We start from the raw sequence: 17,797 nt of genomic DNA on the forward strand, positions 1-17,797 counted from the left end.
GTGACACCTCGGTGACAATGCTGGGCAGCAGGTGACACCTCAGTGTGGCACTGCTGGGCTGCAGGTGGCACCTCAGTGACACTCCTGGGCAGCAGGTGACACCTCAGTGACACTGCTGGATTGCAGGTGACACCTCAGTGACACTCATGGGCTGCAGGTGACACCTCAGTGGCACTGCTGGGCTGCAGGTGACACCTCAGTAACACTGCTGGATTGCAGGTGGCACCTCAGTGACACTCCCAGGCTGCAGGTGACATCTCAGTGACACTGCTGGGCAGCAGGTGACACCTCAGTGACACTCCCAGGCTGCAGGTGGCATCTCAGTGGCACTCATGGGCAGCAGGTGACACCTCAGTGGCACTGCTGGGCTGCAGGTGACACCTCAGTGACACTCATGGGCTGCAGGTGACATCTCGGTGACACTCATGGGCTGCAGGTGACACCTCGGTGACACTACTGGGCAGCAGGTGGCACCTCAGTGACACTCATGGGCTGCAGGTGACACCTCAGTGACACTCCCAGGCTGCAGGTGACATCTCGGTGACACTCCGGAGCCCTCTCTCCCCTTGTGAGCAGGAGATCAGCTCTGTGCAGGTCACCCCCAGGCTGTGCCCCCCCAGAGGCCCCTCCCCACGTACCTGGCTGCAGGGTGGCACCCTGAGGGTGCTCTCTGGGGACAGCTGGCTCTGGCACTGGCCTGGCCGGCGACAATCCAGCTGGATGAGGCTGCGGCACTCCTGGTGACACGTGTACCTGCAGTCTGCAGGGACAAAGGGACAGCGTGAGGCACCGGGGCTGCCCCGGGGCTGGGGACACTGGGGACAGCGCGGAGGGACGGGGCTGCAGCAGAGGGATCAGAGCACGGCCAGAGCTGGGGCACGGGCACAGGTGCCTTCAACACACCTGTCCCTGTGCAGGCACACATGTGCCCTTCAACACACCTGTCCCCTTCAACACACCTGTCCCTGTGCAGGCACACATGTGCCCTTCAACACACCTGTCCCCTTCAACACACCTGTCCCTGTGCAGGCACACCTGTCCCCTTCAACACACCTGTCCCTGTGCAGGCACACATGTGCCCTTCAACACACCTGTCCCTTTGCAGGCACACATGTCCCCTTCAACACACCTGTCCCTGTTCAGGAACATGTCCCCTTTAACACACATGTCCCCTTCAACACACCTGTCCCTGTGCAGGCACACGTGTCCCCTTCAACACACCTGTCCCTGTGCAGGCACACACGTCCCCTTTAACACACCTGTCCCTGTGCAGGCACACACGTCCCCTTTAACACACCTGTCCCTGTTCAGGCACATATGTCCCCTTTAACACATATGTCCCCTTTTAACACACCTGTCCCTTTTAACACAGGCCCCTGTTCAGGCACACGTTCCTTCTAATACACATGTCCTTTCTAACACACATGTTCAGGCACATGTTCACCAATCACCCCTGGAGGGGGCAGGGACACGGTGCCACCATCAGCTCCAGAGAGGGCAGGGACACGGTGCCACGATGGCCCCAGAGAGGGCAGGTCCCGGGTGCCACCATGGCCCCAGAGAGAGCAGGTCTCAGATGCCACCATGGCCCCAGAGAGGGCAGGTCCCGGGTGCCACCATGGCCCCAGAGAGGGCAGGTCCCGGGTGCCACCATGGCCCCAGCTCACCCCCTGGACAGGGCAGGGACACGGTGCCACCATGGCCCCAGAGAGGGGAGGGACACGGTGCCACCAGAGCCCCAAATCCAGCCCTGAACAGGGCAGGGACACAGTGCCACCAAAGCCCCAGAGAGGGCAGGTCCCAGGTGCCACCAAAGCCCCAGAGAGGGCAGGTCCCAGGTGCCACCAAAGCCCCAGAGAGGGCAGGTCCCAGGTGCCACCATGGCCCCAGAGAGGGCAGGTCCCGGGTGCCACCATGGCCCCAGCTCACCCCTGGACACGTCCCAGCAGGGCCTGAGCTCCTGCCCCCAGGTGCAGCAAGGCTTTTCTGTGCCTGTTTTCCTTGGATGCTGCCCCAGTGGCAGACATTAACCCAGTCGTGCCCGGGTGATCTGCACAGAGCAGCTTTAACCCCTTCAGGCACAGGGCCCTGCTCAGCCCCAGCTGCAGAGGGGCACGTTTGGCACAGGCAGCTCCATTATCCCAAATTTGTGACCATCACTGCTGCAAGCCCCAACTCCTCCAAAGCCTCCTGACTGCATGACCAACCTGCTGCCACTTTAATGGCCCACCTGAGCCTTTTAATTTTTAACTGCCAGACAAACAGCCTCACATTTACTTTCTACACTGCCCAAAATTCCAGAGCGGTCACCAACCTGGAAAAAAAATAATTCTATCCTAAAAACAAGGCAAGAGATTTGATTCCACAGGGGGATGTGAGTGCCTGTCCCTGCACCAGTCCCGTGGCCTTGCAAAGAACCACTGAACTTTTATTTTAGATATACATCTTCTTTCTTTTTCCTTTTTCTTCCTTTCCCTTTTTTTCTTTTTCCTTTAGCATTTGGGTCATTGGTTTTGAATGTCTGGGGCTTGCAGGAAAGCAAAGTAATATCCCATGTTTGCTCTGGAAACTGATTTCTGCTCAAATTTATTTTAAATATATATTCTTTATTTTTTGTTTTTCTTACTTTTCCTTTTTCTTTTCTTTTTTTTCCCTTTAGCATTTGGGTCATTGGTTTTGAACGTCTGGGGCATGCAGGAAAGCAAAGGAATATCCCATGTTTGCTCTGGAAACTGATTTCTGCTCAGCTCTGGTGAATTCTGCAATGCCTGAGAATGAGAATGAATGAGAGGAGCTGAAGCAGTGCTGGGAGCTGCTGCCTGAGGGGGGGGAACATCAACCTCCAGAGGAAACAGGGAAATCATTTATCATTTATCATTTAACATTCATCTGGCATGAGCTGTCTGTCATTCTCCTATTCCAAGCCAGTTGTCTCAAGTCAGCCTGGGGGAAAAGCAGGGAGATTTGGCTTTTTCTTTTTTTTTTTTTTTTAATTTTAATTAGAGATAAGCTGCAGTTACACAGTAATTTAATGCATGACCTTTGCAGCAACTGGAACAGCTTTTCAATGGGGGACATTGGCCAAGTCTTTGCTGGAGCTGCCAGCTGGAGAATGCTCCAGCTGTGGCTTCACCTGAGCATCTGCCACCACCACAACGTCCCCTCTGTCCCCTGTGCCCGGATTTTCACATTTGGGCAGCCAAAGGTGTCACACAGGAAATCTGCACCGCAGGAACGCCAATCGCCAGGCACCTCCTCCCACTGTGGCATTTCTCCGTGGGATTAAAGGGTGACACCTCCTTAGTCACCGTCACCTATTAACAGACCCTAATCACCGCCGATCCGGTGGGGAACACTAATTTTAGAAACCCTGCACAGCTTTAGGAAGCAGCCACGTGAGCAGTTTGCCAAGAGGAGCAGGATGCCTCCACTTAGGCTTGAAGATAATTTCCATTCCAGTCAAACAATGGAACACTTGGAAATGGAGGGGTTTAAAAAGAAAAAAAAGAGAGAAAAAGGTCAAGATATTGTGAAAAGCTTTGGTGGCTGAAGGGAATTTCCCTTTTTTCACAGGTAAAGTCACTCAGGGGGATGAAATGGGCAATATAAATGCCCATTAAATGCTCCATCACTGCAGTCTCACCTTGGCACTTTTTGGTCTAAACCAGATGGTTTGGACTTCAAAAGAAACTTTCATAATCCTGTTGTTTATTACTTGCATTTCGTAGATTTAACACACATGTCCCCTTTAACACATGTACCTTTTAACACACATGTCCCCTTTAACACAGGTCCCTGTTCAGGCACACATGTCTGAACACATCCCCTTTAACACATGTCCTTTTTAACACATGTCCCATTTAACACACATGTCCCTGTTCAGGCACACAGGCCAAGAAATGCTAATAGTGTTCTGTAATCAGGGAATAGTTGGTTTCTGATTGTGCTGGTGTGAATTACAACAACTGTTATTGTCTCACCCTTCAAATGAGAAATGGAATAAAAGTTTTTAAAACACCTCTCAGTTGCCCCATCTCTGGTCAGCAAAGGGCATAGTTATATTTCTGATTGTTACTTACTTGAAGCATTTTTTTGCTTGCACTAAGCCCTGCTATATTACAACACAGCAATTTAATGCTGTGAAAGCCTAGTTAGTTCAAAGGGCATAAATTGTGTTGGATAAAAGTTACAAGTTATTGTTTGAAAAAGTCTTGTTGATTCTAAGGTCTTAATTGAAAACTTTCTTCTATGTCTATACTTTTATCTATTATCTCTGTGAGATTTTGACAACTCTCTGTGAATTTATTTTTTACTTCTCTCTCTTGTATGATAAAAACTTCTTTGATAGTTTTGTTCATCATTTGTTGCACACACTGAAGTATGCAGGGTGTTACTACTGATGTAACTACTAAAACAATACATAGAGACTTATCTTGCAAAGCTTTTTTAGCTAAGGTGCAAAGCTCCATTCTTGGAACAAATCATTTAACTAGGACTCACTATCTTCTTTCATTTGAGCTGTCAAATCTTTTAGCTTTTGTGGATGGATTCAGAATGATCTGACAGGTTCACACAGCACAATCTGTGAGGTCCCTGTGCCACTGCAGCCCCTGGCAGTGACAGAGCTGTCACCCCAGCTGCTGGCACGATTTAACCAAGCCCAAATGCCCCTCTGGGGTGGCAGCTGGGACAGCAGCCATGCCCTGTGCTCCTGCCAGAGGAGCCAGAGGAGCAGGTGAAGCCACCTGGTGCCACAGGTGTGGTGCCAGCCCTGTGCCCACCCAGGCAGGATCCTGTGTCCGTGCTCACAGGGGTCTCAGGATGAGGGAAGAGACTCCATGTTTCAGAAGGCTTGATTTGTTATTTTATGATATATATTATATTAAAACTATACTAAAAGAATAGAAGAAAAAGACCTCATCAGAAGGCTGGCTAGGCTAAGAATAGAAAGGAATGAGAACAAAGGTTTGTGGCTCAGACAGAGAGTCCGAGCCAGCTGGGCTGTGATTGGCCATTAATTAGAAACAACCACATGAGCCCAATCCCAGATGCACCTGTTGCATCCCACAGCAGCAGATAATCAATGTTCACATTTTGTTCCTGAGGCCTCTCAGCTTCTCAGGAGGAAAACTCCCAAGGAAAGGATTTTCCATAAAAGATGCCTGCGACAGATCCCCACGTCCAGGCTGGGCTCAGCAGTGCCCAGGCAAACCCCACACCCCAAAAATCAGCAGCAAACCCATTCAAAACCCCCCCAATCCCATCAGCACCTACCTGGAAGCAGCAGCACCTCCCTGCTGGGCCTCCTGGCTGGGCACAGTCCCCTGGAGCAGGGCTTGCCTCGGGGGAAATGCCTGAAGATTTGACGGATTCTCTTTGTTATGAGCCCAAAACAAGAGGCTGCTCCCTCCTCCCCCTCTGGCATCCTCCAGGAGCTCCTCAGGCACGTCCCAACCCCAAATGCTCTGGGATACAACTCGATCCAGGGCCTGCTCTGTCTGCTCCCACCAGAGGCCTTTTCCCCCACGGAGATAAAGCCCTGACATTGGCCATTTACAACCTGCTGCCATCTCAAGGGTTATTTATTTATTTTTCTGAGCAGCTCAGGGCTCTTGCATCTCCTGTAAGCCATGGAAAACTTTCTATTTCTGGGGCTTTTTGCTTGATAAGATAAAATAACCCAACGGAAGAGATTAGGGAGAGAAAGCACAGGACTGGGCCCTGTGCAGGGAGGTCTCTTCCCCCCATCCTCCCTTCTCTCTTTGCTGCTTTTCAGCACTTTTAAACACTGCTTTTTCAGTCTTTAAAAGTTTGAGGGATAAAAAAAAGCCCCCAGTGTTTAATCAGAGGTTAAAGGAACACACTGAGATTAATTATGTTTATAATATTGATTTAAACTCTGCACATAGTTAAGAGAGGCTCGTAGAGCCATCCATGAAAATCAGGATCAGGGTTTTAAGTGACTTTTTAGCAATAGGATAAGAAGGGTGGCTTTAAAATAAAAGAGATTTAGATGAGATATTGGGAAGGAATTGTTCCCAGTGAGGGTGGGGAGGCCCTGGCACAGCTGGGGCTGCCCTGGAAATGTTCCAGGCCAGGCTGGACAGGGCTGGGAGCACCTGGGGCAGTGGAAGGTGTCCCTGCCATGGCTTTGAGCTCCTTCCCACCCAAACCATCCCACGGTGGATCAGTCACAGCTGTACCAGGTGTCCTGGGATGGGACACAAGCACCAGTTCAGCAATGCCCCTGGAATCTGCCACTTTGTACCCAGTCCCCACGCCCTCCCTGCTCAGGACAAACACCCAGCACCACACAGGGCGTGAAAAAGATGGAATTCAACCAGTCCAAAGCCCACCCTGAGCAGCAAAAGCACTGAGTCCTCTCAGGGGGCTTTGCAGCCACCTCTCTCCTTCCCAGAGCCACACCAGCAAACTCCACCGAGCCCCAGTGGGATGGAGCAGAGGGAGAAACCCAGAAACCAACCTGAGAGAGCCTCTCTCAAACCTGAAACCCAAAAACCAACCTGCAAGGTGAGAGATGGAGACCAGCAAACTCCACTGGGATAAAACAGAGAGAGAAACCCCAAAACCAACCTGCAAGGTGAGAGATGGAGACCAGCAAACTCCACTGAGCTCCACTGGGATAAAACAGAGAGAGAAACCCAAAAACCAACGTGCAAAGTAGGGAGAAGCCCAAAAACCAACCTGCAAAGCAGGAAATAGCCCAAAAACCAACCTGGAAGGTGGGAGCTGGAGACCAGCAAACTCCACTGGGATAAAACAGAGAGAGAAGCCCAAAAACCAACGTACAAAGTAGGGAGAAGCCCAAAAACCAACCTGGAAGGAGATGGAGACCAGCAAACTCCACTGAGCTCCACTGGGATGGAGAAGAGGGAGAAACCCAAAAACCAATGAGCAAAGCAGGGAGAAACCCAAAAGCCAACCTGGAAGGTGGGAGCTGGAGACCAGCAAACCCCACTGAGCTTCACTGGGATAAAACAGAGAGAGAAACCCAAAAACCAACCTGAAAAGTAGGGAGAAGCCCAAAAACAAACCTGCAAGGTGAGAGATGGAGACCAGCAAACCCCACTGAGCTTCACTGGGATAAAACAGAGAGAGAAACCCAAAAACCAACCTGGAAGGTGGGAGCTGGAGACCAGCAAACTCCACTGGGATAAACAGAGAGAGAAGCCCAAAAACCAATGTGCAAAGTAGGGAGAAGCCCAAAAACCAACCTGCAAGGTGGGAGCTGGAGACCAGCAAACCCCACTGAGCTCCACTGGGATGGAGAAGAGGGAGAAACCCAAAAACCAACGAGCAAAGCAGGGAAAAGTCCAAAAACCAACCTGGAAGGTGGGAGCTGGACACCAGCAAACCCCACTGAGCTTCACTGGGATAAAACAGAGAGAGAAGCCCAAAAACCAACGTGCAAGGTGAGAGATGGAGACCAGCAAAGTCCACTGAGCTCCACCAGGATGGAGCAGAGGCAGAAACCCAAAAACCAATGCGCAAGGTGAGAGATGGAGACCAGCAAACCCCACTGAGCTCCACTGGGATAAAACAGAGAGAGAAACCCCAAGACCAACCTGCAAGGTGGGAGCTGGAGCCTTGGCGGGCGTCTCTCCCCATAAACCCTTCCCAAGGCACCCAGGTGGAATGCAGCAGGAAACATCGCCCTGGAGAGCTGGGGCACCCCGGGCGCCTGTGCCACAGCTCTGGGCAGGTCCCTGTCCCTGTCCCTGTCCTGCCCACAGCCCCATCCCCGCCCGGGGAGGGGCACACCCTGCCTGCAGTGGGCGGGAGGCACCCCTGGACCCCACCCTGTCCCCACCCATCCCCACCTGGCAGCAGGAAAAGCTGCAGGGATCTGCCCGGATCAGCTGAATGGGACAGAAATGCCAAGTGCTGTGGGTCCTGTCGGCGATCGTTGTTTACAGTGGTGAGGCTGAGTGTGGGAGGAGAGACACAAAAACCACAGGAGCAGCAGCAGCAGAGGGCGAGCAGAGCCTCGTGCGGGTAAAGGACTCGGTAAAGAGCTCGTTATCTTAAACAAACGGCTCCCTGAGAACCAGCAGGGTTAGAACTGAAGTTTGCTCTACAAATCACAAAGAGAAATCGTGTTTTACCAGCTTAAGGAAACAGGGGCTGATTCAGCACAGGGCCCTGAAAACAGCAGGAGCTGCTCAGGGAGATCAGGGCAGAGGCACAAACCCCATTTGGATGTTGAGCTGAGCAGAACAGAGGCAAAAACCCCATTTGGATGCTGAGGTGCTTTGCTGCACAGAGCAGAGGCACAAACCCCATTTGGATGCTGAGGTCTCAGCTTTGTTGGGCTGAGCAGAGGCACAAACCCCATTTGGGTGCCCAGGTTTTTGCTGAGCAGAGGCACAAACCCCATTTGGATCCTGAGGTCCCAAGCTTTGCTGGGCTGAGCACAAGCACAAACCCCATTTGGATGCTGAGCTGAGCTGAGCAGAGGCAGAAACCCCATTTGGATGCTCAGGTTTTTGCTGAGCAGAGTCACAAACCCCATTTGGATGTTGAGGTCTCAGCTTTATTGGGCTGAGCAGAGGCACAAACCCCATTTGGGTGCTCAAGTTTTTGCTGAGCAGAGGCACAAACCCCATTTGGATGCTGAGGTCTCAGCTTTATTGGGCTGAGCAGAGGCACAAACCCCACTTGGATGCTGAGGTCTCAGCTTTGCTGGGCTGAGCAGAGGCACAAACCCCATTTGGGTGCTCAGGTGATTTGCTGAGCTGGGTCTGTGTGGCAAGAGCTGCAGATCAAAGCTGGCTCCAGCTTTGCAGAGGTGCTGGGCACACTCTGAGGTTTCCCTGCAGGGCTGCCCCACGCCAGCCCTGCCCACAAGGGAAGCAGCCAGGGCTGGTTTCCTTGCAGAGAAACCACCCTCCAGCCAGCCACGTGCGGTTTTATCAACAGAAATATCAAAATACTTCATTTTCGCTTATCAGAGACACCAAGGGAAGCGCCTGAGCCATTCCCACCCAACCCCTCCCAGCAGGAAGCTGCCCCAGCTCCGAGCCCAGCCTGGTTTCTGTGCTGTCCCAAAGGCCAGTGGCACACACAGAGGGCTTTGAAGCTGCCATGAGTCACCAGGACACCCAAGAACTGCACCCAAACACCCCAGAGCACCTCTGCACCCTGCTCCTCCCTGCTGGGAGAAGCTGGCAGGAGAAGCTGTCTGTCCCCCAGCAGCAGGACAGGCATTTACACCCACACAGAGGTGATTTATTTTACTGCAGACAGCTCTGAGAGCTGACAACACAAAGCCACACACGTTAGACAGGAGCTATTCAAGGCACAGCTACTCCTCCTGCCCAAACCATGCCCTCCAAGGCTGAAAATGAGGATTTTTCAGGGAATTCCAGTAGGATTTGCTCCCACCTCCCCATCCTTTCATGCTGACACCAGTTGGGAGCAGGATGCTGGATGTCTGTCCTGCACAGAGCCTGGAAAATTCCAAATAAAAGCAGGGGGAAAAAAAAAAGGCTCCCATGCCTCAGGCAACACCTGCACCAGCCTCAGGGGCAGCACCCACAGGCAGGGCTTGGGTTAAAATCAGAGAGGGTCCCCCTGAGACTCCTTTTCTCCAGAGTGAACTGTAAATAATCACAATAAATTAATATATTATAATATATTATTTAATATATCCAATATATAAATATTAAATATTTAATAATATTTAATATTAATATATTCAATATTTAACAGTAATATTTAATATTAATATATTAAATATATTAATTTATTTAATTTATTATATATAATATATATTATATATTAAATTTAAAATAAAATTATTTAAATAAATTATATAATATAATAAATTAATAAAAGAAATAAATAAAAAAAAAATTTAAAAAAATGAATGTCGCTTTCCCATTTTACTAAATACAGTCAGATCTGACGTAAATAAAAATAGGCCAGAACTGCACAAACAAAAACCTGAGTATCCTCAGGCTGCAAGTCAAAAGCGAACAAGCAGCAACTCTACATCAGAAAGAAAAAAAAAATAAATGTTCACCGAAGGGGGAGAGCACGCCCTGTCTGCAGCTCTCAGGCATTTTTAATGGGAATCACTATTGGGATGACAGGGAATGCAGATATGAGTGTCCCTGCCCCCCATCCCGGTTGTTTGGGGAGTTTTTGAGGCAGAACTACTCCCACGGTCTGCATAATTCTGCGAAATGAAAAGGGAAATGGACTTATTTAAAATCTGTTTCAATATTAGTATGGAAAACATCCTGCCAGTGAGAAGTCCCTCAAACCAGCTCTTTATGCAGCATTTCGCAACACCACAAAATTCTGTGAGTTTCTACTTCAAGTCAGGATTTCAAAGCACAAAAATCTCACCTCGCACCTCACCCCAGCTTCAAGGGCTGGTGAAAAAGCCTCGACAAAGATTTTCCTCCTTAAATAAACCTCATTTCTGCTAAACTCGACATTCCTTTAAGCACACCCGTTCATGCCGGGAGCTCCCAGCCCCGGGGAATCACCTGGCCCTCAGCAGCTTTTGAGGGAATGAACCGGGAATGCCAGGCAGAAAGCAAAGGTGCACCCTAGAAATCAGATTTACATCAGATTTACATCAGATTTACATCGCCCTCCTCCCACCAGGGTGCCAGCCCCGCCGTGTCCCCGCGTCGCGTTGTGCTGGCGGCTGGGTGACATTTAATTAACAGCAGTCATTAGGGCTAAGCCCTAATTCGCTGCAGCAGGGCCAGATGGTGCTGCTGCCTCCCCCGACCGCCCTCCATCCCAAACGGCGCCGGGAGGCACCGGAGAGAGCCCTGCCCGCCCCACAAATCCCCCAAAAAACATTGAATGGGTTTGTGAGCTAAGGAAAGCCAAGCTGGGCACCAGAACTGCCCCGGTGCCCCCTAAACAACCCCAAAAATGAGCAGCGACCATTCCCCCACCCCCAGTGGGACGGGTCAGACCCAAATTCGCACCGGCACGGCCTCGCTGCCCTCCACACCCGCACCGAGGGCATCCCCACAGGTGCAGGTGATGTGGGTGCAAACCTGCGGGGAACGGCATCAGCACTGCCACATTCTCAAAAGAATCAAAATCTCCCAAAAATCAAGAGGTTCCTGACCCCCACCAGGAAATTTTCAAGTCCCTCAAGGCCCAGCAGCTGCATCCCAAAAGAGTTTCCCCGAGTGAGCGGGGCAGGAGCAGTTTCACAGCCAGCAGGGCTCAAATCCCGAAGTTATCAGTGACAGCTTTGCAAAAACCTCTTCTTGTCCCCTCCCGCCACACCTGACCCGGGTCACTCCTCACCAGGGAGCGGGAGCAGCACCCGGGACAGGGCACAGGGCGGGGGCGTCACCGCACAGCCCCAGCTGGGTCCCCTCTGTGCCCACTCCCAGCCAGGGGAAACGTGAATCGACCTCTCCTGCAGAGCACCCACAGCACCAGCACAGCCCGGATCCACACCAGGGAGCACTGGCACAAACCATCCCTGGCACAAACAATCAATGGCACAAACCATCCCTGGCACAAACAATGGCATAAACCATCCCTGGCACAATCAATGGCACAAACCATCATTGGCACAAACCATCCCTGGCACAAACCATCACTGGCACAAACCATCACTGGCACAAACAATCAATGGCACAAACCATCCCTGGCACAATCAATGGCACAAACCATCCCTGGCACAAACCATCCCTGGCACAAACAATCAATGGCACAAACCATCCCTGGCACAAACCATCATTGGCACAAACCATCAATGGCACAAACCATCCCTAGCACAAACTATCCCTGGCACAAACCATCACTAGCACTACTTCCCTCACCCGGGGCTCGGGCAGAGCTTCAGGCACAAATTCTCGAGGACTTTACCCCTCGCTGGGAAGCTTTACATAGGCCAACCCTCCCTGCTCACCGCGAGCTGCCGATGCCAACCCCGCCCAGCAGCGATCATCTCCTCTTTCCTGGAAAAGCTGCATTTTCCAAACCCGCCCGGCGGCACCGCACCCACACGCGGAGACCCCGGCCCGGCCCGGTCCCTCCCGGTGCGCAGCCCCCCGGGGGAGCGGGGGGACCCGGCCCGGTGCCAAACCGGACCCCAGGGGTGCAGAGCTGGGGCGAGGGGAGGGAGAGGGGCCGGGGGGAGAATCCGGGCAGGGTGAGGGATGCGGGGAGGGCAGGGGTGCGGGACAGCGAGGGGCAGGCAGGGGACAGTGAGGGGCAGGCAGGGGCTGGCAGGGGACAGCGTGGAGCAAGCAGGGGATAAGCGGGGGACAGTCAGGGGACAGTGAGGGGCGGGCAGGGGACAGAGAGGGGCAGCAAGGGGACAGTGAGGGGACAGAGAGGGGCAAGCAGGGGACAGGCAGGGGACAGCGAGGGGCAGGCAGGTGACAGGCAGGATGGGATAAGCAGGGGACAGCGAGGGGCAGGCAGGGGACAATGAGGGGCAGGCAGGGGACAGGCAGGGGCAGGCAGGCGACAGGCAGGGTGGGATAAGCAGGGGACAGAGAGGGGCAGGCAGGGGACAATGAGGGGCAGGCAGGGGACAGCGAGGGGCAGGCAGGGGCAGGCAGGGTGGGATAAGCAGGGGACAGGCAGGGGCAGGCAGGCGACAGGCAGGGGCAGGCAGGGGCAGGCAGGGTGGGATAAGCAGGGGACAGCACTCACAGTCGCAGCGCAGGGCGCGCTCCCGCACCGCCTCCCCGCACAGGTCGCACCATCCCCGGCGCGGCAGGCGCGGGGCGAAGCGGTGCCCGCGGCCGCGCTCGGGGGGCTCTCCGGCCGCCCCGAAGATGCTCCGCACGTCGGGCAGCAGCCGCGGGGCTCCCCCGCGCCGCCGCAGCCGCCGCGCAGCCCTGGCCCCGCCGGGGCTCCCCTCGGGACGGGCGGGGGTCGCGGCGGGGCCCGGCGGGCGGCGGCGCATGGAGCCGGGCACGGGGGGCGGCAGCGGGCGGGGGCACGGCCCCACGGCCGGCGATGCCATGGGCTCGCAGCGGCGGCGGCGGGGCGGGGCGGGCGCTCGGCCCGGCCGGAGGGAGGAGACGCGGCGGGGAGGGCGGGGGTGGCACCGGGAGCGGCCCCGGGGCGCCCCTCCCGTGGGGACACCCTCGGGGTCAGGGTCAGGGTCGGGGTCGGGGCGCTCCGCGCTCGCTGCCCCCGCGGTGTCGGCGCTGCTCGCCCCGCGTTCCCCGGCGCGCACCGGAATGTCCCCGTGCTCTGCCGCCGGGAATCCCCGCTCAGATGGGACTGGGATTCCCCGGGCAGGGGGTCCGTGCATTCCCCGGGGGGCTCTCCCTGCCGGACAATCACCCCGTGGGGCTGGGGTTCCCCAGGAGGGGTCTGGGTATCCCCCGGGGGGCTTTCCCCGCCGCACAATCACCCTCGTGGGGTTGGGGTTCCGCGGGGGGCTCTCCCCTCCGGACAGTCACCCCATGGGGCTGGGGTTCCCCGGGGTTCCGTGCATCTCCCGGGGGGCTCTCCCTGCCGGACAGTCACCCCTGTGGGTGGGATCTGTCACCCTGCTGCTCCCTGGGATGGGGCTGTGGATGTGGGGACAGCCCATAAATCACTCTGGGGACAGCCCATAAATCACTCTGGGGACAGGCGGTGGGGGGGTGGCCAAGGGGAGCGTGGCTGAGCCTTCTCACAAACATCTCCTGCTCCCAGCTCCCACCTCATTCCCCGGGGGGCTCTCCTGCCGGACAGACACCCCGTGGGGCTGGGGTTCCCCGGCGAGGGGGTCCCTGCATCCCCCGGGGCTCCCACAAAGCACAGCCAGAGGATTTTCCCCAGCGCTTTGTCACGGCTCTGTCCCCGTGGGAGCAGCACGGTCACACGTGGGGAGAAGCCCCTGTCCCTCTGTGGGGCTGCGACACGCAGGGATTCCCTCCCCCAGCTGATCTCCCGTGGGAAACCTGAAAGGGAAAATATGGCAGCAGCTCGGGCTGCTCCATGCAGGTATTCTGTACCAGGAGTCCCTCCCTCCCTCCCTTCCTTCCTTGTTTCCTTCCTTGTTTCCTTCCTTGTTTCCTTGTTTCCTTCCTTGTTTCCTTCCTTCCTTCCTTGTTTCCTTCCTTCCCTTCCCTTCCCCTTCCCTTCCCTTCCCTTCCCTTCCCTTCCCTTCCCTTCCCTTCCCTTCCCTTCCCTTCCCTTCCCTTCCCTTCCCTTCCCATCAAATCCTCCCACAGCTGTACACACAGACCAGAGAGTTTGAGCAGCCACTGCAAAAAGTTCGAGTTAGCAGTAGAAAAACTGCCAGGAGTCAGACACTGTGTGTGCTGCCACCCCTTCCCCTGGGCACGGCTGCACCTGGCCCTGCCTGTCCCCTCCTTCCAGCCGGGGGTGTCACGGGGCTGGGAAGGTCCCTGTCCCCCCTCCCTGCTGGCCCGAGGGTGATTGCTGCTCTGGGTGCGTGCCTGGAGGGTGACACAGCCCTGAGACCTGCAGGACACCCTGCAGACACGGCACCGGCCCTGCTCTGCTGCTCTCCCTCCTCCTGGTTTGGACACTGAAATTCCGACAGAATTATCCCTGAATTTCGGCCGGGGATGTCCTCCACAAGCTGTTCATTGTATCAGGAATCACCCACAATAAGGTCTAGCTGGCACCTGGCTGGGAACCTCCTAAAACCATCCTGGACTTTCATTTTCTCAATAACATCCCAAGAGACATCTCCAGTCTCTGTTCTGCAGTCTCAGGGCATAAGACACTAAATAAATGTAATATTTTCTGTCCCCACAGCAAGCACAGGCTACACAAGAGGCTCGTGACAGTCATTGTCCTTCCCAGCTGTCCCTTCAGGTATTCAGAGCTGACAGCACAGGGAGCTCTTTTAGGCCACAGGATAAATTTTTTTTTGGGGAAAAAGAAAACCCCAAGTAATTAACACTGGCAGGAAAATTCTTGTTTCATTTGGATTCCAGAAGTCCCCTCTGCACCATTCTGGACTTTCATTTTCCCAATACCATCCCACGAGACAGCTCCATGAAAATCAGGATTTTAAAGAAAAGAGGGAGAGTGACTTTTTAGTGACAGGACAAAGGGGGTGGCTTTAAACTAAAAGAGGGGAGATTTAGATGAGATATTGGGAAGGAATTGTGCATATTCCCATTGTCCATTTGCATTCAGGTTTTTGGGAGAGAAGGGAGGGGAGAGGCAGAGCTGGGCTGGGTGAATCCAGGCTTAGGGGAAGCTGAATTTGACGTCTCCCGTGTACTCCTGAGGACAGGATAAGCTGAGAATATCTAAATCCTTTTCAAGGATTCTAATTTGAAGGATGGATTAAAACACTGGCTCTGAATCACAGCAGCCCAGTGCCATAAGCAGCCCCTAATAACAGCTGCAAACCAAAGGAGGAATAATGCAGCTGGGAAAATTGGAGTTTTGCTCTGTGCTAAGCAGCAAGATTAATTTTTAGAAGGTCTTTTCCTTCCCTATTCAGGATTTGCTTTCATGCCTCCTCTGCTTCTGCTTGAAAACAGCAGCAGATTTATTCCTCAATCGTTCCACCAAAGTTTGGTATTTTGTCATATGTCCTCCACAAGCTGTTCATTGTATCAGGAATAAAGGAAATTTCTGAGGGTGAAGGTCTAGCTGGCACCTGGCTGGGAACCTCCTAAAACCATTCTGGACTTTCATTTTCCCAATATCATCCTGGGAGACAGCTCCAGGCTCTGTTCTGCAGCCTCAGGGCATAAAAATACTAAATAAATTTAATATTTTCTGTCCCCACAGCAAGCTCAGCCTGCACAAGAGGCTCGTGACAGTCATTATCCTTCCCAGCTGTCCCTTCAGGTATTCAGGTTAAAATATTTTTTAGGCCACAGGTTAATTTTTTTTTTTTTTTTGGGGAAAAAGAAAACCCCAAGTAATTAACATTGGCAGGAAAATTCTTGTTTCATTTGGATTCCAGCAGTCCCCTCTGCAGCTGCTGTGTTACAGCAGTTAAAGCATGACAAGGGCTATTAGCAGAAGTTCTTTTTTCTGTTTGCCAAGAAATAAATCCCTTTTAGCTGAAGCCAAACATGTTCCAGGTCAAATGCTCAGCTGGTGCGAGTCAGTGCAGCTCCACTGAGTGCCAGGAGGTGCAGCAGGGACCCTGCTCCTTTATGAACATCAGAAAATTCTGCCTGGATTCAAAATAACCTCCATTAGAACGCCCAGCAAATCCCAGAAAATAATTCTTAGGAGAAAAGCTCTGAAGGGATGGATTAGCTCCACCTCTGCACAGCAAACAGTTGGGTTTGACATTCAGGATGTTGGCTTTTCTAATTAAAATGAATGGGGAGCTCTGGTGCCAAATTCCACCAGGGAAATGTTTCCTGGGCGGGGGAGGCTCCTGGGCACCCCTGGCGTGTTCCTACAAGAAACTCAGGCTGGGCACAGCCCTGCAGCTGCTGCTCCTCCTGCTCCTCCTTCCTTCTGCTGCCTTGGCACGGAGGGGTGGGTGCTCCTGGCACTGGGATGTGCCAGGATGGGTGGGGTGGGCACAGCAGGGTGGGATCTGTCACCCTGACCTGCTGCTCTCTGGGATGGAGATGTGGGATGGGGATGTGGGATGTGGGCACAGCAGGGTGGGATCTGTCACCCTGCCTGGCTTTGGATGCTGCTCCCTGGGATGGGGATGTGGGGACAGCAGTGTGGGATCTGTCACCCTGACCTGCTGCTCCTGGGATGGGGAGGTGAGATGGGGATGTGGGATGTGGGGACAGCAGAGTGGGATTTGTCACCCTGACCTGCTCTCTGGGATGGGGAGGTGGGATAAACCCAGCAGGGTGGGATTTGTCACCTTGCTGCTCCCTGGGATGTGCCAGGATGGGTGGGATGGGCCCAACAGGATGGGATCTGTCACCCTGCCTGCCTTTGGATGCTGCTCCCTGGGATGGGGATGTGGGATGTGGGGACAGCAGGGTGGGATCTGTCACCCTGCCCAGCTTTGGATCCCTGGGATGGGGAGGTGGGATGGGGATCTGGGATGAGCCCAGCAGGATGGGATTTGTCACCCTGCTGCTCCTGGGATGTGCCAGGATGGATGGGATGGGCCCAGCAGGGTGGGATCTGTCACCCTGCCCTGCTCTCCCTGGGATGGGGATGTGGGATGTGGGGACAGCAGGGTGGGATCTGTCACCCTGCCCTGCTGCTCCTGGGATGTGCCAGGATGGGTGGGATGGGCCCAGCAGGGTGGGATCTGTCACCCTGCCCTGCTCTCCCTGGGATGGGGATGTGGGATGGGGATGTGGGATGGGGATGTGGGATGGACCCAACAGGGTGAGATCTGTCACCCTGCCCTGCTGCTCCTGGGATGGGGCTGTGGATGTGGGCACAGCCCATAAATCACTCCGGGGACAGGCAGGGGGGTGGCTGAGCCTTCCCACAAGCATCTCCTGCTCCCAGCTCCCAGCCCCAGCTCCTGGCAATCCCCATCGCTGCTCCACACCCGCCCTGGCTGCTCATCAGGGAATCGCAGCTCCTCATCAACGCCCAGGTCACAAAACAGCCGGGAAAGGAGCAGAACCATCGTCCCTAACAAAGGGCTGGGCCAGCAGGGCCCTCCCGCAGCTCTCTGTGCCATTCCCGAGGGACAGCACGGTGGCAGGGATGTGTTCCCCCTCCATCCCATCCCTCTGCAGCAGGGAAGGGTTGGCAATGCCTTCCCACAGCCCCCAGCACCCCCTGCCCCACTCCAGCACGTTAAAAGTGAGAATAATTCCTAAATAAGTAAGAGGACGAAAGATTAAAGCTCTTCTTCTTCCTCATCGGACACAGTGATGCAGAGAAACCATGAAAACACCACGTC

At 54.2% G+C, this 17,797-nt stretch overlaps 1 protein-coding gene across 1 annotated transcript in view; it reads right to left on the reverse strand.

Annotated features, from left to right (window-relative positions):
- Positions 1-13,000, reverse strand: part of RASSF5 (Ras association domain family member 5) — a 34,189-nt gene extending 21,189 nt beyond the window's left edge. Inside the window, exons 1-2 of the mRNA XM_071450289.1 lie at positions 12,670-13,000; positions 639-760 (exon numbers count right to left, since the gene is read on the reverse strand). Of these exons, the coding sequence (XP_071306390.1) occupies positions 639-760; positions 12,670-12,985 (438 nt within the window). The 5' untranslated portion in view covers positions 12,986-13,000. The remainder of the gene's footprint in view (positions 1-638; positions 761-12,669) is intronic.
- Between the last annotated feature and the right edge of the window lie 4,797 nt (positions 13,001-17,797).

This window comes from Agelaius tricolor, unplaced genomic scaffold (genome assembly GCF_023055355.1).
Source record: "Agelaius tricolor isolate 1412-34295 unplaced genomic scaffold, bAgeTri1.0.p SCAF_30, whole genome shotgun sequence".
Classification (NCBI taxonomy): Eukaryota; Metazoa; Chordata; class Aves; order Passeriformes; family Icteridae; genus Agelaius; species Agelaius tricolor.